General features: G+C 62.0%; 3 protein-coding genes across 10 annotated transcripts; 1 reads left to right on the top strand and 2 right to left on the bottom strand.

Annotated features, from left to right (window-relative positions):
• Positions 1-1,235: 1,235 nt before the first annotated feature.
• On the top strand, positions 1,236-4,439 carry LOC140654720 (uncharacterized). Of its 3 annotated transcripts, none has more exons than XM_072868368.1 (2): positions 1,236-1,490; positions 2,557-4,439. In XM_072868368.1, the coding sequence occupies exon 2, from the start codon at positions 2,581-2,583 to the stop codon at positions 3,712-3,714; it is 1,134 nt and encodes a 377-aa protein (XP_072724469.1). In that variant the 5' UTR covers positions 1,236-1,490; positions 2,557-2,580; the 3' UTR covers positions 3,715-4,439. The 3 variants fall into 3 exon arrangements, with proteins under 3 accessions (XP_072724469.1, XP_072724471.1, XP_072724470.1); XM_072868370.1 differs by lacking the exon at positions 1,236-1,490 and adding an exon at positions 1,830-1,850; XM_072868369.1 differs by lacking the exon at positions 1,236-1,490 and adding an exon at positions 1,943-2,064.
• A 160-nt stretch (positions 4,440-4,599) lies between these two features.
• Positions 4,600-9,728, bottom strand: LOC140654097 (PHD finger protein 13-like). 3 transcript variants are annotated; one of them, XM_072867083.1, is made up of 5 exons: positions 9,503-9,728; positions 7,831-7,923; positions 7,031-7,646; positions 6,696-6,731; positions 4,600-6,586 (listed from the first exon to the last, which is right to left on the bottom strand). In XM_072867083.1, the coding sequence occupies exons 1-5, from the start codon at positions 9,635-9,637 to the stop codon at positions 6,360-6,362; spliced, it is 1,107 nt and encodes a 368-aa protein (XP_072723184.1). In that variant the 5' UTR covers positions 9,638-9,728; the 3' UTR covers positions 4,600-6,359. The 3 variants fall into 3 exon arrangements, with proteins under 3 accessions (XP_072723184.1, XP_072723183.1, XP_072723185.1); XM_072867082.1 differs by having other exon boundaries at positions 4,601-6,586; positions 6,696-6,734; positions 9,503-9,723; XM_072867084.1 differs by lacking the exon at positions 6,696-6,731 and having other exon boundaries at positions 4,601-6,586.
• A 523-nt stretch (positions 9,729-10,251) lies between these two features.
• ABCF3 (ATP binding cassette subfamily F member 3) lies at positions 10,252-21,591 on the bottom strand. Of its 4 annotated transcripts, none has more exons than XM_072867078.1 (21): positions 21,421-21,590; positions 21,037-21,184; positions 20,881-20,960; positions 20,444-20,499; positions 18,557-18,654; positions 18,318-18,440; positions 17,776-18,042; positions 17,489-17,569; positions 16,878-16,937; positions 16,475-16,531; positions 16,244-16,266; positions 15,570-15,625; positions 15,221-15,421; positions 14,974-15,050; positions 14,699-14,743; positions 14,249-14,381; positions 13,533-13,621; positions 13,236-13,327; positions 12,487-12,619; positions 12,029-12,116; positions 10,253-11,213 (listed from the first exon to the last, which is right to left on the bottom strand). In XM_072867078.1, the coding sequence occupies exons 1-21, from the start codon at positions 21,491-21,493 to the stop codon at positions 11,055-11,057; spliced, it is 2,139 nt and encodes a 712-aa protein (XP_072723179.1). In that variant the 5' UTR covers positions 21,494-21,590; the 3' UTR covers positions 10,253-11,054. The 4 variants fall into 4 exon arrangements, with proteins under 4 accessions (XP_072723181.1, XP_072723179.1, XP_072723180.1 ...); XM_072867079.1 differs by having other exon boundaries at positions 20,444-20,496; XM_072867081.1 differs by having other exon boundaries at positions 11,072-11,213; positions 12,530-12,619; positions 21,421-21,591.
• Positions 21,592-22,132: the final 541 nt, after the last annotated feature.

Here is a 22,132-nt window from a genome sequence, read left to right as displayed (position 1 = left end):
GGCACAGCGCGCACCGCAGCACATCCACCCAGCCTGCAGCACACACGGGGCTCCCGCTCCCATCATCACGGCAAGTGCCACGGCTGCTCCAGCCCCAGAAAAAAAACCACAAGCTTTGATTTTTCTCTGAGATATTGTTTCTAGGCCAAGTTGAGGTGAAGAAAAGCATCCAAATGCAAGTGCTGGGTCGGTGCCACTAGCCAGGGTGACGGGGCTCAGCCAGCCCACGGCGTCAGACGCTGTCTGCGGCCCCGGCGTTACAGCAGGCGAATAACCACAGCATGCGCAGCACCAGGGACACAGCCGAGCCTCCCCGAGCCCACCGGCGATGTGCAGAAGCCCCAGTGAGATGCAGATGGGCTCCATCCCGCTCCATACAGCGCTCACACCAGCATCAGACAACAGGCATGCGTGTCCCTGCTCTGCACCATCACAGCTGCACTACAGCAGCTCGTCACAGCCACAAATAAACCCTCAGAGAGCTCGGCATTGCTTTTCAGCAGAGCACTGAGCTAAGGCGTGCATTAAACCCTGCAACTGCAGGCCCGGCTCAGCCCAACAGCTCCATTAAACGCCCTTGCACCCCAACAACCCCACGCAGCCCTTGCCAGAGGGACCAGTCACGATCTGGGTATTTCTCCCCAAATCACCTGTACCTTGTCCTGGGTTTATTGAGCTGAATTATCACCCAGAGGCAGGGCTGGCTAGAGGGAGCATGGACCACAAAGCTCTCACAGATGCTCTCAGCTCCTAAGTCACCGATAAGTGCTGTGAATTGAGTGCTATGGGAGGAAATGACCCAAAGCCCGAAGAGATACCAGCCGGTGTCAGGCTGGGAGTGACTGCGCTCGATGCAGCTGCGGATTCTCAGACCCAGATGAAGGCCGGACAGGCAAAGGCTCTGCCTGCAGGGAGAGGGGCAGGGGCATCCTGTTCAGCTGTCTGCTGCTCATTAATCAGCACAAACTAAAGAAGATCCTGAGGACGGGTAGCCATGGAGGAGGGGAACACCTGGTCAAAATTAGGTGCACCTCGGTTTAACCTGTGCAATATTAGCCTGCCCAGCTGCAGGGAGTTACAGAGGGGCTGGAGGGAGCAAGCAGCAGGAAATGGAGACATCAAGGACCCCTGGGGAAGGCAGCTGGGAAGGCTGCCAGCGCTTGTTCTGCCCAGACTTAACCGAAGTTTGAGGATGCTGGCAGGGGCGGACCCAGGACACACGCTGGCGGCGGCTGGGTTTCCTTTCCGCAGCTGAAAATAGCGGGGGGCTTGCAGCGATGGGGACCTTGCAGCAGCCGCCCCAGGGCAGGCGGCCTTACCCGGCGGCTGGCTGCTGGAAACGAAACTCCGTGGGTTTCAGGAATTAGAAACTCCCACGCCCCGGACGCCTGCCTTGCCACGCCACCGGTCTGTCGGTGGGCCGTGGCATTTCGGATTAGCTCGGGCCAGCGCGGTGCCGGCAGCGATCGGGGCTCCGCGGGACCCGTCAGGTGCCTGTCCCTTCGCTCGGGGGCCCGAGGGCACAGCTGGGGTGCCGGGTGCCGGGCAGGGCCGTGCTGGCCTGCTTCCCTGCTAGGCTCGGACCCCTGCCCGCAGGCAGGGATGGGGTACGCGGGGCTGGGACCCCCTCCCCGGAGCGGTGGCTGAGGGGTCAGGCAGGAGAGAGGGGGCCGGGAGAAGAGGACCTGGAAGAGAAACCATGGCGAAAGGCCCGGGGGGGCGGGCAGAGCTCGGAGAGAGCTGCAGGGGCTCGTCCCCAGCCCAGAGCAAAATGTTGGCGGCGGGGGGGCGGAGCGGAGGAAGAACGGGGAGGAAGACGGAGGGCGAGGGGAGAGAAGGGGACCGGGCAGGTCCGGGCGATCCCCGGCGGGCGGGCAAGGCCGAGCGGCTGCTTCCCTCTAGTGGGGAGCGGCGGGCAGGGCGGGGGGCTCGGCCGGGCCGGCTGCACCCAGCCCCGCACCCCGGCCACGGCCCCGCCGTCCCCCCCGCTTCCCGGGGCCGCCGCCGCCCACGCGGGCACGTGGTGCGGGCGGGGCGCGCTTCCGGAGCGGCGGCGGCGGAGCGGTGAGAGCGGCACCGGGGAGCGGCCGCTGGGGGCCGGGGGAGCTCCGGGCCCCGGCCTCGCAGCACGCGTGGGGTCCCACCGCCCTCCGCCCCCCCACGCGGTGTCCCACGCTGGCCGGGTGGTGGGCCCTCGGGGAGCCCGCCCGGTCCCCGCGCAAGCGCGGCGCCCACGGGCACCCCTCCCTGCGGAGGGAGGTGGCCCCGGGGAGACCCCGCTGTCCCCCCGCCCTGTCCTCTGGGCTGGCCGGGCCACTAGCGGGCAGGGGCGTGGGCAGAGCCGGCCCCACGCGGGGCTGGGTTAATGGCGGGGGGAGGCAGGTTGCGCACCCCAGCACCGTTAAACCAGGCGGCACGCCACCGTGGCGTGCCAGGTGGTGTCACCCGAGAAAAGGCGTGGGGACAGAGCTGCCCTGGCAGCCTGCGCAGGGAGGACCAAAGAAAGGGAAACTTGGGTTTTGGGGAAATGCACTCAATTGTATTCAATACCCACAGCGTAAAACCCTCTGACACGCAGCGATGGGGAGACCCAGGAAGGAGCCCACCGGCACGTCATCCCCTCGTCCGGCCACAGCTGCCTCCAAAACCACCCCTGCCGCGCTGCCGCCTTCCACCTCGGCCACCCGGGCCAAGGCTCCGGCTGCGGGCAGCCGATCCAGGAGCACTCCGGCTGCCGGCACCGCTGGCACCAGCCGGGGGCTGGGGGCAAAGCAAGACTCCTCTCAGCCAAGATCCACAGCATCCCGCGGAGCCCTAGGAGATGCCAGAGACCAGCACAGAGCATCAGCCAGGAGTTGCTCTACAACCCAGAAGAAGCCGCCTGGTGCCAAAGGACCCACTGGTCCGGCCAGACCTGACCCACGTCCGCAGAAGCAGCAGCCTGGGGCTGACCCGAGTGAGGCCTGGGGCTGGTTCCTGCCCCCCCTGGAGAGCCAGGACATCCAGTGGGTGGAGAAGGAGACCCGGGGCCAGCGGAGCAACCCCAAGTGGTACGAGTGGCGGGAGAACCGCATCACTGCCTCCGTGGCCCCCAAGATCGCCAACAGCAGGTTTGCCAACGGCAAGACGGCTGAGGTGCCCCAGTCCTACCTGAAAGCGGTGGTGAGCTCCAGCCCCAGGGTGCAGACGCCAGCCATGTCCTGGGGGGTCCGCAATGAGAAGGCGGCCGTGCGGGCCTACGAGGAGCTGAAGTCACAGGCGGTGGGCAAGCCGGTGCAGGTTGAGGACTGCGGCCTCTTCATTCACCAGGAGAAGAGGTGGATCGCCGCCAGCCCGGATGGCATCATCAAGGAGGCAGCCACAGGGAAGGCCCTGGGGCTGCTGGAGGTGAAGTGTCCCTACAAGCACAGGAACAGGACAGTGCGCGAGGCCTGCAAGGACAAGGACTTCTGCCTGGAGGTGGACGGGGACTCCTACGCGCTGAAGAAGGATCATGCCTACTTCACACAGGTCCAGTGCCAGCTGGCGGCCGCCGGCTTCCAGCAGGCTGACTTCGTGGTGCACACCACCAAGGAGACGGCTGTGGTCCCTGTGGAGTTCGATGCCGAGTTCTGGGGGCACACAGTGCCCAAGCTGGAAAAGTTTTACACCGAGGCGGTGATTCCCCACCTCGAAGGGAAGGCAGGTGGCTCTGTCTGGGCCAAGGAGGAGTAGACTCCCCCTGCCTCGCTTGCCAGGATGCTTGCTTGGCTGCACAAACCCAGCTTTGGCCCCTAGCATAGAAATTATGCCCAGTTTTGCTGCCGTTTTTGGACCATTTGCTGCCTCTGCCCCAATGCAACTGCCTTGGGACTGAAATGACACACCAACAGGACCCTGCTTTGGTAAGGGTCCCCTCAAACAGTGACTTCTTCCTGCCCCAGCCAGGCCAACGCTCAACCCTCAGTGCCTTCTTGTCCTGTGCCCCTCACTGCATCCCCCATTTGACCCGACAGCACTGCCCGATGGAAGCTGGCACACCCCCAGATCTGCAGGGAAAGGCAGTGATGCCCCTGTGCTGGAATAACGGACTTATTTTATGGAGAACACTGGATTCTTTGGCACCTCAACTGCTGTCAGGACTAAATCGTAATTCCACTCTGGAGGGGAGACAGAGCCACGGAAGGTTTATCGGTGCCCAAGAGCAAAATACAGCTTTTGAGCTAAATCGTGATGTACCTTAAGAGTCACAGCAAGGGTGGGTGGGCACCCTCCCCCAGCCATCGGACCTGCTGTTTCTTTGGAGTAACCCATGGTGCTCACAATGAATTGGCTGCAGCCTCAGGAAGCCGGTGCCTGTTGAAGTGGTTGTCCCCAAGTCCAGAGGACGTTCCTGTGGAGCACCCCCGTGCACTGCAGCACGGTGGGGAGCTGGGCATTGCTCTATTAAATACACAATGTACTGGCCTGCTTGTTCCCTGTTGTTTGTGCAGCTCGGCATTTACTGGGGGGGGCAGGGCTGGGTGGGACCCCACACAGGTCCCCCCCCCAGCCACGGCAGAAGGGGAGCACTCAGGTCCCAAAGGGATGTGAGACCCAAAGCCACCACCGTTATGGCAAAAGTACTTTATTATATACATAAGACTCCAGCCACACTCCACAGGGCAAGGACCAGAATTTGCTATTTTACATATCAATACAAAGTAACTATAAAAACATAAAGCACTTTTGGGGCCCAGGCTTTCCACAGGAGGAGAGAGGCACAGGGATGAGCCTGGGGGCTGCTGAGTGACAGGGGGCTGCCCCACACCCTCCCCCAGCTGTGGTCCCACAGTAACCAGATGTGCAAGTAGGAAAAAACCCAGTTAAGAAATATAGTTATGGGGACTGGCAAGTGGGGGCTGTCCCACTCCCCGCTGTGGGCAGCGGCACGCCAGGGGCCGAGCCGAGTGTCACCAGGACAGGAGCAGGGTCTGCATCCCCCAGGGAAAGTGCAGAAGGCACATGGGCCAGGCTCTTTGGAGGGGCTGTGAGGAGGAGGTGGGATCCAACAGTTAGTGCACGTGGGGCCCCAGGAGATCACACACACACTGCACACAGGGGACACAGAGGGGGGGAAAGCCTTCCACTGCCAAACTTAACCGGGGGCCTGGAGAGGGCATGTCCTGTGTCTCCAGAGCAGCAGTTGCATAGCAGAAGGGCCTCAGGGCCCACTCTTGACAAGTCATTAGGTTTCACTCTATATGTGCAGGAAAAAAACCCAAAAACTTCTGTGATGGAGGGAGTGCTGGGAAGGAAGGCCCTCCCAGCTGCAGGCTCCATCTGAGCTCAGGTCTCGGCATCCAGCTGGTGTTGAAGCAGATGCTCCACCAGACAGCCCTGCAGGCAGGAGATGGCCACAGGGCACAAGCTTCAGTTGTTTTAAACTGGAAGTGGAAAACATGGAAAGCTAACCAGAGCACTCTCCTGCTCCCCTTCCAAAGGGCTCCCAGCCCTGCCACGGCCAGCTCCAAGGATAAGCGCTCAGTCTCCTGCCAGGAATCCCACCCCCCTTTCACACAGGAGACAGCAGTGCAACTGGAGAAGGTGAACCAAGGAGGGCTGCTCAGCAAGAACAGCCTTTGTAATCGTCTACCAGAGGATGCCTTTGCTGCTCCTGACCCAACAGGACTATCCTGGGGCCACAGGCACAGCAAACGAAACCAGGAGCACCACGGGACAGGGGAAGGACCTCCCCTGTGCAGCCTACAAGGCTGATGAGCCAGAGATGGATGGCTCCACCAATACCCCCAAGATGCAGAGCCCCAGTCTGCTTCAGGCGTCAGCAGGACCGATGTCCCTTCCCCTCCTGCCCTGGAGGGCAGCACACTACGTGGAGGGAGCTCGCCGGGACTGCACCTACTTGCCGGAGGAGAACTTGGGTCACCGGGGCTTTGCCATCGCAGCCCACCCAAAGGTCCAAGGCAAGGAAAGGAAAACTGTGAGGAAAAAGGAGGAAGGGGAGTCACATCTTGGGATAAGTGTAAGCTTCCACCACACCACAGAAAAACTACTTGGACTAGGTTCTCCTCGGCTGCCCTAGGGGAAAGGCACTGAGCCAGCTTTGTGCGAGGACAGAGATGCTTCCGAGTGACCTAGTGCGTGGCTGGACCACCCTCCTCTCCCCCCCACACCTCTGGGGTAGCCAAGCTCCATGGTCAACGCGATCCCCAGGGAGGACACGCGTGGCAGCTTCCAGGAGTCAGAAGTGCAAGGGGGACAGTCCAGCCCCATGGCCCAGCCCCTCCCCTGCCATTACTGTGCATTGATTGTCTAGCCAAACCGGGCTACAGTCTTCGGTTTAAAAAGGGGACCCCCGGCCTCCCTGCTCTGGAGGAGCTTCAGTCACAGAAGCGCTTGCGGGGCACCGTCCGAGCTCGGTTCGAGCGGCGAATCTCCTGCTTGGCATCGCGGCATCGCTGGCAGATGAAAACCTCAGGCACGTTGGATTTGCGGATCTTGGCACAAGAGAGGTGGATCCAGGTAGCGCATTCATTACATTCGATCATGGGCCTCCCTGCGAAGGGCTTCAGGCAGAAGCAGGTGATCAGATCCCAGGCGTCGTCGTCTGGTCAGGGAGAGACACACTGGTCAGAAACCACCTTACCAGCTGCAGGTCCGGCTGTGGCCAGACTAGCCAGTTCCACTGGTGTTAAATGGGACAGCCCCCCACTCACCTTCTGCTTTGGTGTTGGGAGCTGCTGTGAATTCGACTGCTAAAGTTGCAAAAGGGGGGGGAAGAGGAAAAAAATAAAGACCAGATGAGCAAGGCACCCCTACACCCCACTTCAGGCACGTTTCGGGTCTGTCCCGCTCACTCTGCAGAACAGAGCTGCCAAAGGGCAGGCCAGCTCCCTTCCCAGGTCCTGAAGGTACTCCCCTTGCTGGGAGAGGCTTGGGTCATCGACAAGCCCTCCCTGCAGCCAGCATGGGTGGCTCCAGCTGAGGGAGGGACAATATTCGGCACTGACCGCAGCACAACAGGGCCCTCTGCGCTCCCTCGGACACTCACCACTAAGCTGGGAGCTCCCTCTGCTTGCATCTTCCCCTTCGCTTTGGTCCACGGTACTACAAGAACTGGGGCTTTTCCTCCCTGCAGAGCAGGGGTCGTGCTCCTTTAGCTGAGGATCGTCTCCTGCTGGCTTCTCGGTCTCCTGCACTCCGTGCATCCAGTCCTTCTCCTCCTTCATCAGCTCCTCCAGGAGGGAGTTGGGCTGGGGTTCCCCAGCCGGGCTGAGGGAAGGCTCCACGAGCTGCTCTTTCACAGGAGGCACCTGTCCCTCCAGCGCAGCCAGCTCCTTCACCCCATCCTGTTCTGCCCCAAAGCCTTTCCCAGCGCTCAGCGGCACCCTCTTCTCCACCTCCTGCTCCAAAATGAGCTTCTTTGCTGGTGGTTTCTTCCGTTTGGTTTGCTGGGGCCGGACATCGTAGAAGCTGGTGGGGAAGGCAGGGCAGCTCACGAGCAGGCTGTTGTCCACAGCCCCCCCGGCCACAGCGTTCCTGCTCCTCCCGTCATCCGTGAGGACGTGGCAGTCGGAGGAGTGGGATGAAGCCCAGCTATCACTGTCCTGAGTGCTCCCCGTGCTGTTCTGGGGACTCATGCTGCCTCCGTGGGTCCAGGGCTCATTCTGCAAGAGGGGAAGACGCAGGACTAGCATGGGAGACCGCAGCGCAGACATTCAGGGTAAGGAGAAAGGGGCTGGGGATGGAGAATGACTCTCCAGGAGAAGAATTAGGAGCTGGGTCTGCACATGGCAGGGAGCCCAGAGGAACAAGTCTTTTTGCAGAGGAACACCCCGCAATCCCACTTACCTCTTCAGGGTAGGGGATGTAGCCTGCATAGGCCAAAACGAAGGTGCAGAACTGGTTGAAGTCCTCCACGGTTCTCTGTCGTTTCTGCAATGGCTGCAACAAACGCCGCGTGTCGATTAAACTCCCCGGGTACCCCTACGTGAGCCGAGTATCACGACCGACCCCGGCAGGCAGCCCTGGACCACCGGGCAATTATACCAGCGCATAGCATTTAGGTCACCCGAACATCCATCCTTCCCGTAGCCCATCTGCATCATCGAGCCCCGACAGATACAGCCCTTCCCTTTAAAGCCCAGATCACGGGGAGGGGGGAGGAAGGGACACGCACAATGACGACACGATGGGACACCCAGAAGCGCAGCAGCCGCCCGGCAGCGTGAGTCAGAGGCTCGGGAGCCCCGGTGCCGGGGACGTCCGCCCCCCCGCCCACAGCCCGCTGACTCAAGGCCAGAGGGAGAAGGCGCCGGGGCTGGGAGAGTGCCCGGCGATTTGGGCTTTCCCCGGCTGCTCCCGGGTCAGCCGGAAGAGCCCGGCGCCGCTCGGGACAAGGTCCCGGGGACGGAGCGCCGGGGACCCACGGCCCGGCGGTGCGGGAGCGCCGGGGGCCGGCGGCAGACCCAGCCCCGCGCCGGCGCCCCCGAGCCAGGGGCGGAGGAGCAGACGCCCCCCCCGCCGGCTCCGGGGACCGAGGGGGGACCCTGGGGCCGGGCTGCACGGCTCTCCCCGCGGGAAGGCGGCCGCGGCCCGCCGGGAAAGGGAGGGGAGGGGGCGGCCCCCCCGCCGCCGCCGCCGCCGCCCGTCCCCGCGCCGGGCACCTGATGGCTCCCAAGATGGCGCCGCGCTCCCGGTCCTGCCCCGACCGGCCGCCGCGGGGGGACGAGGGGGACGGGGGGGCGGCGACCCTATCCACGGACACGGACACGGACCCCCCACGCGAGCAGCACCCGCCCCAGCACCGCCACGGGACCCCCCGCCGAATCAGCACACAACAGCCCCCCCGTTCACACACAACACACACACGCACCCCAGCACCCCGCAGCCCCCAGCCCCGGGCCCGCCCCGGCACGCACACGCCGCGGGCAGCACGGCGCGGCACAACCCGGCCACGCAGGTCCCCGGCCGCGCAGGTCCCCGGCCGCGCCGCCGCACCCCCACCCGCGCACACACACCCGCGCCCCGGGGCACCATCCCCCGCCCGCGCCCACAGCCGCCCCCCGAGAGCTCCTCGCACACACGCACACACACACAGAGCCCCCCGCACACACACACAGAGCCCCCCAGCCCCCCTCAGGCACAACCCCCGCACACAGAGCGCCCTCCCGCAAAGCCCTCCTCGACACACGACCCCCGCCCACACTCACGATCCCCCGTGCATACACACACTCACACACGACCCCCCGTGCATACACACACACACTCACACGACCCCCCCCCGCACACACACGATCCCCGCCCCACGCACACACACACTCACACACGACCCCGCCCCACGCACACACACTCACACGACCCCCGCCGTGCACACACGCACTCACACGACCCCCACCCCTCCCCGCAGACACCCCGCATCCCGGGGCGGCACCGCACCCCCGGGCACGGCGCGGCCCCCGGGTACCCGCACACCCCCCTCCCCGCCCCGTCTCGTCCCGTCCCGTCCCACCGCCCCGCTCACCTCCTCGGGCACAGGGGATCCGGGGCTGGGCACGGGGCTGCTCCCCGCCGAGCGCGGCCCGCCGCGGGGGAACGGTCCTCCGGGGGCGGCGGCGGCCCCGCGCCCCTCACCTGCCGCCTCCCCGCCGGCGCTCATGGCACCCGCCCTGCCCTGCCCTGCCCGGCCCGGCCCGGCCCTGCCCGGTGCGGTGGGTGCCCGCCGCCGGTCGGAGCGAGGCTCGAGCACCGCCCCGGCCGCAGGGGCGGGACCACCTGGTGGCGGGGAAGGCGGGGGCGGGGCCTCGCGCCGGCCGCCCCGGTGGGAGGGGTAGGGGGGTCCGCCTCTACCGGCGCGGCGGGGGGAGGGCCGCGGACAGGGCCGGCCTCCGCGCCGCTGGGCACCAGCACCCCACCCGGGCCCCCGCAGGGTCCGGGCCCCCGCAGGGTCCGTCCCCCCGCCCCGCTCTTCCCCGGCCTGCCCGGGCCCCCTCCCCTGCTCTGCCCCCTCCTCCCGCCCACCCTCAGCCCCGGTTTCTCGCAGCCCCAAACCACAACCGGATCCGGGCGCCCGCCGGCGCTGACACCCAACGCCGCCCCGCCCCCGCTCCGTGCCCCTGAGGCGGCCCGCGGCCCCCGGGAGCCCCGTGGGACACAGGCAGAGCCCCCACCCCCACCCCGGGTGCCGGCCTCCCCAGCACCGCAGGGGAGCCCTTTAACTCGGCGAGACCCATCTCCCCCGAGCAGCCTTGTGCCCCGCAGCCCCCCACGGAAAGGAGAGCGCTGCACCCGCTGCATCCTGCCTTTATTTACACTGCAGCCTGCGTGCAGGCGGGCAGGGAGGGGTGCCGAGCAGCCCACCCCAGGGCCGGTTTGAAGGGAAGGGCAGGCAGCGAGGCGAGCTGGTACCGGCAGCGCAGGGAGAGGAGCAGGGAGCGGGGCCCAGGCAGAGCCGGGCTCTGGCTCCCTCAGCACTACGAACGCGAGCCCCTGGGGAGGACAGACCCAGCGAGCCCCGGCTTCCAGGGGCTGGGGGAAGAGGCAGGGGTCACTTTTAGCAGCAAAGGCGTTTCCCTCCAGGGCGGCAGAGGGGACGGTGGCATGTGATGAAGCCTGACTAGTGTTCAGCCAGTTAAACACACACACACACACAAAAAAAAAAAAAAAAAGAAAAAGGCAGAGGGGGAAGCGAAGAAACATGGAGAACAGCTCCTCTCCTGCCCTCCAGAGCACGGAGTTAAACCGGGGGCAGGGGGGGTCGGGACACAACACCTCCTTCCCTCCTCTCAGCAGAGCAGCAGCTCCAGGCACAGCCGTTCCAGCGTGCCCAGCACCAGGCACAGCCCCGGCCGGCAGCAGAGCCCCTGGCCACACGCAGCACCGTGCTCCTGCTCCCTCGCTGTCCTTCTGCCCAGCCCCGGGAGGGGGAGAGCAGTTCAGGTGGCAGTTTGATGGCATGGCTGACGGTCCATGCGGGCAGCAGCGTCCTCGGCGCTCTGCCAGGCACAGTTGGGATGGATGCCGAGGCGGCTGAGCTTCGCGCTCCAGCCCCCGGTGCAGTCCGGCTCCCGCCTCCCTTATAGGAAACCCTCCTTCTGGAACTGCTCCTTCAGGATGTCTCTGTACTGGTCAAAGCCGCCCTCGATGCGGGTCACAGTGGTGTTCTCACACACCCACAGCTCCTGGCACACCAGGCGGATGAAGCGCTCGTCGTGGGACACCAGAATTACACCACCCTGCCAACACAGAAGCGGGGGGAGGAACTTAGTGGAGCACAGCCCAGGGCCCAGTGCTGGTGGCATGGAGATCCTGCGCCCCTGCACAGCCTGTGCCCAGGACTTCAGGTTTCCATCTGCTCCAGGGAAAACTCAACAGTGCTTCACTGGCAGGGACCGAATCCCAGCCTTCCCATCCTCCGAGGGGACGGACAGGTGACGTATGGAGGAGGCATGTGCAGCAGTAACGTATTTAGCCTCCCCTCGTGGAAGGCAAGTGCAGGGTTTGTTAGTGGCTCTCCAGGTCTCTGACAACTGCAAGGATGGAGATTCCAGGTGGAGTCACAGTCAAAAGGTGGCTGGACCAGGCCCCGAGCAACCTCAATTAACCTCTTCTTTCACAGGAGAACTGCCCCAACCTGAGCAACTATAAAACACTGAGAACCAGGTTGATCACAATGGTATCTGGAGGCTGTCTTTGGAGATCAGCCATAAACTGCGCCTAAGGAAGAGCCAAGAGGCCCCAAGGCAGGGCTGAGTGCCGCATGCAGCACACGAGAAATCAGAGAGTGCAGGTGACTGGCCAAGATGGGGGACAAGGTGCTCTCTGATCTGCTGTTGCCTCTCTCAGCCACCCCTAGCCAAAGCCAGCAAGTGAAACAAGCCACCAGGATGGACAGCTAAGGCAGAAATGTGACTGACCCTTCCCAACATCTGTCCTGGACTTGAAGCCATCACTGCTATCTGACTGTCCGCCTCTGGCTGAGATACCAAGTAACCCGAGCTGGAGGCTGCAGGGAGCATTAGAAAAACAGATCTCACTGAGGGAGCCTTACCCGGAACTTATTCAGTGCCTTTGCCAGCGCCTCAATGGTCTCCATGTCCAGATGATTTGTTGGCTCATCCAGGATGTAGAAGTTTGGACTGAAAGAGGAAGATGTCTCTGAGCATGCACTGGAACAGGTCCGGGCTGGGTCTGCACGCCTCCACGCTGCAGGGACCTCCACCAGGCTGTTGCGTTAGCCATGAAAAGCCGCAGCGACCGGCATTTGCACGGCCCAAAGATCAGCGTTGCTCAGCTCCAGGGATACCTCTTATCCCTGTGAGCCCAAAGCCACCTGCCTCCTTCCACACAGTCCCCCCCCCAGGGTGACAACCTCTCTCCCCACAAAAGTCCCAAGGACGAGGCTTCTGTGGGGCAGTGGAAAGTCCCTGGATGCCCACCTTCCTCCCGGTGAAGCAGGCTCCAGGGATGGAGCCATGCAAAAATTAACAGCATCTGGGAGAAAATTACCAGGACATAGTCATCTGGGCAAAGGCCACGCGACTCTTCTGACCTCCAGACAGGCTGGCCACGGGACGCACAGCCAGGTCCCCCGAGACGCCGTAGCTCCCCAGCTGATGCCGGTACTCCTCCTCCGTCTTCCCTGCAGGAGCGTGTCACAACACAGCTATGGCACACCCGGCGTGACACAGGGCCCTCAGCACCGTGAGCTCGGTGGGTGCTGCGCCTGGGCAGCCTGTGCCAGACCAGCACGGCGGGGGAGGAATTCAGCAGCCGCTTCCAGGCAATTCCCTCCCAAGCAGGGGGTTTGCGGGAAAACCTGATTGACACAATCAGGACAGGGGCTGCAGAGCTGGTGACTGACTCCAAGCGACGCTGCCCCTGATTCCCTGTCGCTGCGTTACGTAATGTTAAGTGGAGAAAGGAGCGGGAGGTTTTGGAAGCTGGGAAAGGGGGAACCGGTGCTCATTCTGTGCCCAGCAGGGAAACGGGTCATCTGCCCCCAAAACCCGGCCACGGCAGAGCACCAGCCTGGGGTCTGCAGGCTGCCGGCTACCCCTGCACGACCAGCTCAGATTCTCAAGGCTGGTGTCCTGAACTTGTGCTGGACATGGGGAGTTAACCCAGAGCAGGCAGTGTCCCTTAAGCACTGATGTGACAGAGTCTTCTGCCCAGGGCCACAGAACAAATCAATGCTGCTCCGTGTGTGGCAAAGGAGACCTCAATGGCCCAGATCTCCTGGAATCTCCAAAACTCACCTGGGAACTTTCTTGCCAGCAACTCTACAGCACTGATGTTCAAGTCCAGTTGATCCACATGGTGCTGGCTGAAATACCCGATCTTTAGGTTTCTGCAGAATGAGAAGAGAGACTGGGAGCTGGTATCGGGCCCTGCAACCACAGCGCTCGCAGCTGCAGCTACAGAAAGGGGGGCATATGCGTGGGTGTGCAGGACCCATCCCCGTCACTCAGGCAGCCATCACTCCAAAGCACAGCCCAGAAGCCCTCCAACTGCACCGTTCCTCCCAGTCCCCCAGCCCTTCCTACCAGAGGTACCTGTGAGCATGTCTGATCCCTCTGACTGGTGCCAGCTCCCCCATTAAGATCTTTAGCATGGTCGACTTGCCAGCTCCGTTTTCCCCAACCTAGAGAAGCAGCAGCAGCATTGGAGAACGTGAAACGCATGAAGGTACTTTGGAGAGAGGGGCAGCAATCAGGGAATTTCAGCTCTCTTGGATGATCGGGCAGCGGAGGGGGGCAGGAGGAGAGTCTAACCAGTGACTCCAGCTACCTGGAAGCTGCATTTCTATCACTGACGAGCAGCACAGGCAGCAGTGCTAGAAGACGTTCCCCCCCCAGCCCTCGAGCCTAAGCACTACCTGGTCCCAGCCTCATTTGCAAGCACATAGCGTCTCTCTGCTGCCCCATCCAATGTAGCAGGAGCTGCCACTACGTGCTGCTGCTGTCAGCTAACAGGGAGTTACAGAGAAGGTGGACCCAGTCTCTTCTCAGAGGTGCCTGGTGAAAAGGTGAAGGGCAACAGGCACAAGTCACAAATTCTAACTGGTATTAGGAAAAATGTTCCTCAAAATGAGGATGATCAAATGCTGCAATGGGACCTAGAGGAACGGGAGAAATAGTCCTCCCTGGAGATATCCAGAATTCAACTGGACAAGGACCTGAGCAACCTGACCTAACATCAAAGTTGGCCCTGCTTTGAGCAGGGTCCCCAAGGTCCCTCGTAGCCACCATTGTTCTGCAGTCCCACATACCACACAGATGCGGGACTCCAGGTCAGCAGAGATGGAGAGGGAACGAAAGATGTAGTGACTTGGGTTGTAATAGAAGTCTACTTCGTCTAGCTGCAGGACTGGGGGGGAGAACTTCTCAAAGCCATCGGGGAACCTAGGAAGGCAGGAAGAGGTGAGAGATGGCCAGGAACTTCAGAGACTCTGCTCCCAGCCCCCCGGGACAATCTCTGCAACCCCCCCGGTGGCAGGGGGGGCTCCCTGCCATGCAGGGCCTCTGGGAAGGATGGTCACAAGAAGGGGACACAGATCTGCAGCCTTGGTCCCAGGAGGGAACCCAGCCTGAACGCAGGGGGCTGTCCGGGCTCCCTGTCAGAGTAAGGCTGGCCCGCAGGAAAGGGTGGTTGTCCCAGTCGGGATGGGACCCAGGAGGAGCTCACGTCAGAAAGGGAGCCAGGCGCAGGGGACACTTACTTCATGATCACCTCAGACTCTTTGTCCACAGGTTTCAGCTCTGGCCTGCAAGAAGAGGAGACACATAACCAAGGTGTATTGCACTGGGGGTCTGTTCTCACACCAGAAGGCATCAGCTCTGCGATGCCTCATCCTAGCCAAAGCCTCTGGACCAGAGACAGAGCACCCAAACCCCAAACCACCCCCATATCTCCCAGGCACCCTGGGAACCTCTGTTTCTTCCTATCAGCACTGCCCCCTCCCCACCTCCAGAGAAGAGCAGGACAAGCACTCACAGCTTCTCCAACAGCTTGAGCTTGCTCTGCACTTGGGACGCTCGGTTGGCATTGTAGCGAAAACGGTCAATGAAAACCTACAAGAGAGAAAAGCATCAAAGAGCCCCAGGTCCCCTTCAGCTCCAGCCACTCCGCTCTGCTGCCAAACCTCCTGCAACAACAGAGCCACATCCATGGGTCTAGAAGCATGGAGAAAGGGACGAGGCCGGGAGAAGAGTGCCCCAGCACCGCTGTCTTCTCCCAGTACCTGGATGTGCTCACGGTACTGCTGCTGGGCTTCGTACTCTCGCTGCTGGTTCTTCAGCCGCTCCTCCTTGATCTTCATGAAGTTCTCAAAGTCCCCACGGTATGTGTCCAGCCGCTGCGAGTGCAGGTGGATGATGTCCGTGGCCACCGCGTTCAGGAAGTTCCTGTCGTGGGACACCACGAGGATGGTTGATTGCCAGGTCTGGAGGAGACAGCAAGAGGGAGGCCTGAGCACCATCAAGTCAGAGTGCAGGACTTGGTTCCACCACCCAGCAAGGCAAGACACCAGCCTGGAGGACATCTCCATCCCTTGCCCTCGCTCTGTCCCAGGGCCTCCTGCCACCCCCTACCTGCAGGTAGGTCTCGAGCCACAAAATGGCCCTCACGTCCAGCATGTTCGTTGGCTCTGAGGGAAGGGAAAGAGACACTGAGGTCAGGAGGGATGAGCGTGGCTGGATTATGCTTTTTTTACACAGGAAAAGCTAGTGATCGGCATTATGGAGGAAGAGACCCTGCGTGGGGACCTGCCTCCACAGCTCAGGGGACTCACAGGGGCCGAGGCTCAGCCAGGGACGCTCCCCCCACTCCATACCAGTACCCAGGCCCCGGTGCTCAGCAACAGCGCCTTGCCCAGACCCCCCACCCAAGGTGGGCACCTCCCCAGGGAACCAGCCCAGTGCCAGGGTCACCCACTGCAGTGAAGGGACTCCCCCCAGAACGTGCTGGCAGCCACAGCTGAGGGAAAGGGACTGCCTGGGGCATGATGACACGCAGACCACCCGGCTGGGACACGGGGCAGAGCTCTGCTGAGTTCAGTGAAAGCGGCTGCCCAAGCAGACTTCCCCGTGCCACCGCCAGCTCTGCCCGCCGTGCCAGGGGAGCACCGACAGCCCTGCCAGCACCCGCCCTGTCACGCAGGGCTATTTTGAGCAGGCAGCTAAAGGCCACAGCGTGTTCCCAACCCCAGCAAGGGCACAGGCAGGCCCAGCGGCAGTGTCGGAGGAGACTTGCAATATCGACTTACCATCCAGCAGAAGGAGATCTGGCCTAGGAAAAACAAGACATGGGTATCAGAAGCAAAAAGAGTACAGGGTCAGTGTAGAGCGCGTTGCACCACACACACAGAGCTGCGATGCCTCCAACGCTCCCCACCCCAAGAGCCTGAGTCGAGAGGACCCCCAGGCAGCACCCCTGCACCTCGCAGCAGGGACAGCAAGGAGGGTTAACCCCATGGCATGAAGGCCTGGACACCAACCTGGCAAACAGGGCTCTGGCTAAGGCCAGTCTCATTCTCCAGCCTCCGGAAAACTCTCTGAGGAGAGAAGAGGTTGCAGAGAGGGGTTACTGTTTAACACAGAACAACTCTATGTTTGCCTGCCTGCCAGGCTCCCTGCTCCCCTGCAGCCCTTTCAGCTCTGCTGGCACCCAGAGATGGCGCGTCCCTGCAGAGATCTTGGGCGCAGCACAAGATCCATGGTCCAGCAGGCAGGTGGCTTGGCACCCCCAGGGCAGGAGACCACATCGGATGGGCAGGAATAGACCCTAACTCTCCCACAGGGCTCCCCTCCCTTACAGCCACAGCAGCACCTGGGCACTCACTAGCAGCAGCGTCTCCCCAGACCCATTTCTGTCTTGATGCCCAGAACCTGGAGACTTACTTGGTTGTCTGTTGTTGCATGTTTGCATTAAAGCCCAGCCCAGCGAGAATGACGGATGCCCTGGGGAAAAGGGGAGAGAACTGGAACCCAGCTACCCAGCATCCAACGGCAGAGCACAGCCTGAGGTCTCAGACCCACAGTCACTGTGGGGACTCTGCTGCGTGGTTTAAGGCCATTCGGGCGCAGGAAAACTTCCCTGCATGCCCAAGAGCTCTGCTTGGCTGGGAAATGCAGCCCAGCAGGGCACAGCATCCACATGAAGTCCCAGGAGGTTCATAAGAAGCTTTCAGCTCTTTGGCCAGGAAGAGAGTCACTACCACCAACATCCCAGAAATGTTCCCCAGACACCAGGAACCTGGGGAGGCCCAAGAGGAGCAGCAGCAACAATGCAAGCCATTTGGGGAAAAAAAAAAAATCCCTCCAGCTTCAGGGGGAAGCTAGACTACTCCTAGCCCAGCAGAGCTGTGACAGAAGAAGAGACAAGAGCAGCAGTGGGGAGAGCCCCCTGCCACACATGGTGGATCCCAGGGCCACAGCATCACCCTTCCATACCCCATGCCCCAAACCACTGCCCATGCCAAGAGACAGTGGTGCCCACAGTGCTGTCTCACCTCGCTGGGGCCTTGTCTGCCTCAATCTCCTCCAGCTTCGCGTAGATCTCCGATAACCTGGCACCTTCCGTCCCTTCTCCCCTGGGGCAGGACAAAGAGGAGTGTGTGGGACTGACGGGGGTCACGGTTTGAGTTCTGGGGGAGTCTGATCTCCCCAAGCAGGACTAAGGTGGGCAAGACACAGCCCAGCCCTGCTGGAGCCCTCCATTTGAAGGGAGAGACCTCAGAATGAGACCTCGTGGCCAAGAAGCCATAGGAAGGCTGGAAACCCAGCAGCAACATCTCACCTGCCAGCATTAACCTTAGCCGTCAGATCCCTCTCCTCCCGCAGCAGACTCTCACGAGTGGTGTCACACTCCAGCACACTCTGCAGCGCCGGCGTCTCGTCCCCTGCCACCTCCTGCTCCACGTGGAGGATGCTGATGTGCAAGGGGATGCGCAGGCTCCGGCTGGCAATCATCTTCAACAGCGTGGTCTTCCCCAGCCCGTTCCTGCCCACCAGCCCGTAGCGCCGTCCAAACGCCAGGTTCAGGTCTGCTCCCGCCAGTAGGACGCTAAAGCAAGAGAACAGGCAGGTACCTGGTCAGACTGCCCCATGGAGAGGGAGATAACTGGCAGCCACCTGCCCCCAGCATATTTCAGGCTGTGCTGGGGCCAAGCAACCATCACAGACTTCTCCTGCCCAAAGCCAACAGGGTCAGGTGCCCACCTTGCTTTCTGATCCTTCCCACGCCCTCTGTCATTTCCCAACCACTCTCCAATCCAGTCTCAATGACTCATGGTCCAAAACCCCAGCCAGGATCTGTCCCACCACCCCACCTGCACTCACCGCTCACCGAAGGACACATCGAAGTTCTCGATGCGCACATCATATGACTTGTTCTTGCCTGATGACTCCATACGAGTCTCCTTCTTGCTGGCAGCTTGGCTGGCAGATGCCTCCTCAAGGACCCTGTGGGCAGGCAGAGGACAGAGAAGGAGGCTCAACAGGAAAGCTCTGGTACAGCCAGATCCCAGCCACGCTCAGCAGAGCGGGATGGGGATGTTCGAGGCGCCCTCCGTACTCACAGAGGACCAGATGACTTTAGGGAATCCCGCTCCATCCTCTTGTCCTGCTTGGCTTTCAGCCTGGCTTCCGCCTTCTCCAGTTTCTTTGCATTCACCATCTGGGGCACAAAGCAGAGAGTTTAAAGAAGAGAGAGCATCTTCAGCAAAAGCCCCAAAAGCCCAACTCCACAAGAAAAGAGATCAATCAACCCCTCACGCCTGGAAGGAGGGGAGGGAGGTAGGACAGGGGAACTGGGACAGATTCAAGCGTATTTTGAGGAAGCTAATCAGGCCAGGAAGTCATTTCGGGAATGAAGTCCTAAATCAACTGCTGTACACAACATTTTTGCCTCAGCAAGGCAAAGGGTTTGGCTGACCCTAATGTACAGCCAGTTTCTCTAGTTCCAGGGACCCGGGTCAGCCAAGTCACTTCAACAGCAGCAACCTGCCATCCCAGTGCCTCCTCCACTACACCCTACACCCACCCTCGTCCTAGACCATGAGGCATGTTAAACTTTAGTCACTTTGGAACAAACTCAGCTTACGTGGTGGATCAATCAAGAAAGAGACAAAAAGCATTTAATTAAACCTGAAGGCAAGAAGGAGCCAAGTGTTTTAACCTGGCCTCTGGTCTTGGCCAGGCTCTCAGCCCACGCCAGCTTATTCCTGCGTCAAGTCAAATATTTGTGGCTGACCAAGAACACTCCTAGCTATTTCTACACAACTCTGCAGCCACCGGAGCATGTTGCAGACCTGCATGCTAGACTGAAGAGCATCTTGTTGCTGGAGCTGTGACCCCGTACCTACAGACAGACTGAGTCACTCTATAAACTATACAGAGCTCCCTGAATCTCCCAGTAAGACATGTCCTCCAGAACTTGAGAGGCCTCCCGAGACCTTCTCTGAATCGTCTCCAGTTTTTCTGAAGATCCTTTTTGAGTTGCGGACACGAGAGCCAGAGAGCAAACCCAGCAGCAACAACTCCAGTGCCAAAACCAGCAACAGCTGCCAGCTTTCACTTAAGACTCCATTCAGACACGCGGGGATCACGTTAGGTCTCGGCCTCCAAGTGAGGGGTTCTCGTCCTCAACACGTTACCCCAGGAAGGGAGTGCTCTACAAAAGACCAGCCTGGTAGAGAGACTGTCCGCCCTGTACAGCTACCGCTGTCTTTGCTTTGCGGATGCACAACGACACCTCGCCCGTACTCAAGCTTTGGCACATCCAACACAGAAGGCAAGCCGGGTCACTCCTGAGCAGACACGCGTTTCATCGGCAAAGATATTCCGATTTCCTCCAGGTCATGAGGCGTAACTGCTTCCAAACTTCTCCGCTCCCGATTGTATTTCTCAAACCACGACAATCCACAGCCATTTCTAAAGCTGGGCTTACAACCTCCCTGCAGCAGCTCTCTGGAAAACAGCTGCTCCTGCTAACTCCTCATCTGTAACATCCAACATCCAACCATTAGCCAGGATTTTCTCTCTCATTCAGTATGGCAAGATGTCATCCCAGAACATGCTGTTTTCTCAATCAAAAGCCTTGCTGCAGAAGCCAAAGGCCCTCATGAAAGTCGGAGAAGCTGCACTCTGAACACCACCACTGCATCAACCACGCTTTGAAGCTCATTAGGAAGTTATGGCAAAATAGATCTGGCCAAATTAATAAGCCATCAACTCCTGTTGAGCCTCTTTACCAGACCGAGGTCAAGAGTTTCCCAAATTACAGTGAACCTGACGAGGAGGAGCAGTACCCCCCGCAGCTGTGCCCCTAACCAGGACGACTGCCCGTCCCCGCTGCTCTCCGGGCGCGAGGTGACCGGAGCAGGGCAGGGCACCTGCAGCCCCACGCGTCAGTTGCTCCCACCGGGTCTGCTGGCTTATGAACGAGGGCACGGCCCCCCACTTACCGAGGTCTGGCCTCTCTTCAGCAACAGCCCCGGCAGCAGGTCCGCGTTGGCATCTGCTGCAACGAGACGGTTGGGTCGGTGAGCACGTGCTCCAGGAGGCTCCACCAAGCGCTGCCTTAGTGGCTGCCCACGACCAGGGAGGACTGTCCCCCTCCAACGGGACAAGGGGACCAAAGGGTGGCTCCTCTCCTTCCAGCCCAGCTTGCCCTGCGGGCAGCCAGGTGCTGCTAGCAACAGCTCACCAGCAGGAAGAGAAAGAGGGGTGCACCTGCGAGGGGGAGCCCGAGGTGCGCGGGGGAACCGCTCCCCCAAGGTCAGGCGAGCGCACGCTCAACGCCCTGAGCCCGTCCTTGCTGCCGGCACCCCGACAGCGGGACGGGAGCTGTGGGGGGGACACGACGACGCGCGGCTGGGGGTCTCTGAGGGGTGCCACTCACTGTATCCGTCGGTGATCTGGGAGAGCTGGATGGGGGCGTCCAGCAGCACCTGGCTGCAGCGCTGGGCCCGGCCCTCGTCCCTGCGAGAGAGGAGGAGGGTGAGGAGGAGGAGGAGGAGGAGGGTGAGGAGGAGGAGGGCGGGGGGGCGACCCTTACAGCTGCAGGGTGTTGAAGAGGCGCTGGCAGATCTCCCGGATGGCGCCGTCGTCCTTGCCGTCCTGCGACACCTCCCGCAGCAGCTCCCCCACCGCCTCCACCAGCTCGTCCACCGACTCGAAGTCCGCCCCGCTGGCGTGCAGGATCCCTGCGGGCACACGGCGCCGGCGCTGCACACCCCCTCCGCTCGCGCGCGCGCGCTGTCGCGACGGACGGCCGCGGGTCGCGATGCGGCCGACAGGTGGCACCCGCCCGCTCCCGCTACGCCGCCCCTCCCCGGCCGCCTGTCGCGACTCGGGCGCGGCCGCCTGTCGCGACAGCGGGGAAGTGTCGCGACACGCGGCGGGGCGGGAGGCCGAGCCGCGGGGAACGGGCACCGCTCACCCGTCACGTAAGCGAAGACCTCGCCGTCCAGGTCGGGGAACTCGCTGCGGAGGATGTCGGCGCACGACGCCATGGCGGAGCCGGAGCGGGGCCCGGCGGCGGTGCGGCCCGGTGCCGCCGCCGCACGGAGCCCGGCACCGCGGCAGAGGCGGAAGGGACGGCGCGGGGGCTGCCGGGAAGGAGGCGGGCGGCCGCCATGCGCGCGGCGGCCGCCGGGAAGTGGAGTCCGGGGGGGAGCGCGCGTGCGCAGTGCGGGGCGGGAGGAGCCCGCCGCCACGTGCAGCCGCCCCGCGGGGTCCGGTACCGGGGCCGGAGCCACCGCCGGCGGGGAGAGCTGCCCCTCGGCACCCGGCGGGCGGGGAAAGGCCCTGGGGGGGCGGCCAACACAGCCCCAGCGCGGCCTTCCTCGCAGAGCAGGCGGTGCAGGGCGGGACGGAGCGGTGCTCGGCCCCTGCTCGCCCCAGCGGCGGTGGAGGCCTGGCGAGGGCTGCGGGTTTTTTCCTCTTTTGAGAAAGTAAAGTAACGTCGTCAGTCGGATTCAGCGTTATACGAGTACGTACGGCAGATCGGTCTGAGCTCAGCACTGAGCTATGATGAGTGCTCTAAAGATAACGGAGGGCCGAGACACGCGTCAAGGTGCTAAGGGGGATTCAGGCTGGGACGTGGAATGCCTCATCAAGAGTTATTGGCCTTGGGAGTAAAGCACATCCTG

The sequence above is a fragment of the Ciconia boyciana genome, chromosome 7 (assembly GCF_034638445.1).
Source record: "Ciconia boyciana chromosome 7, ASM3463844v1, whole genome shotgun sequence".
NCBI lineage: Eukaryota > Metazoa > Chordata > Aves > Ciconiiformes > Ciconiidae > Ciconia > Ciconia boyciana.
This window is presented reverse-complemented; position numbering and strand designations above follow the sequence as displayed.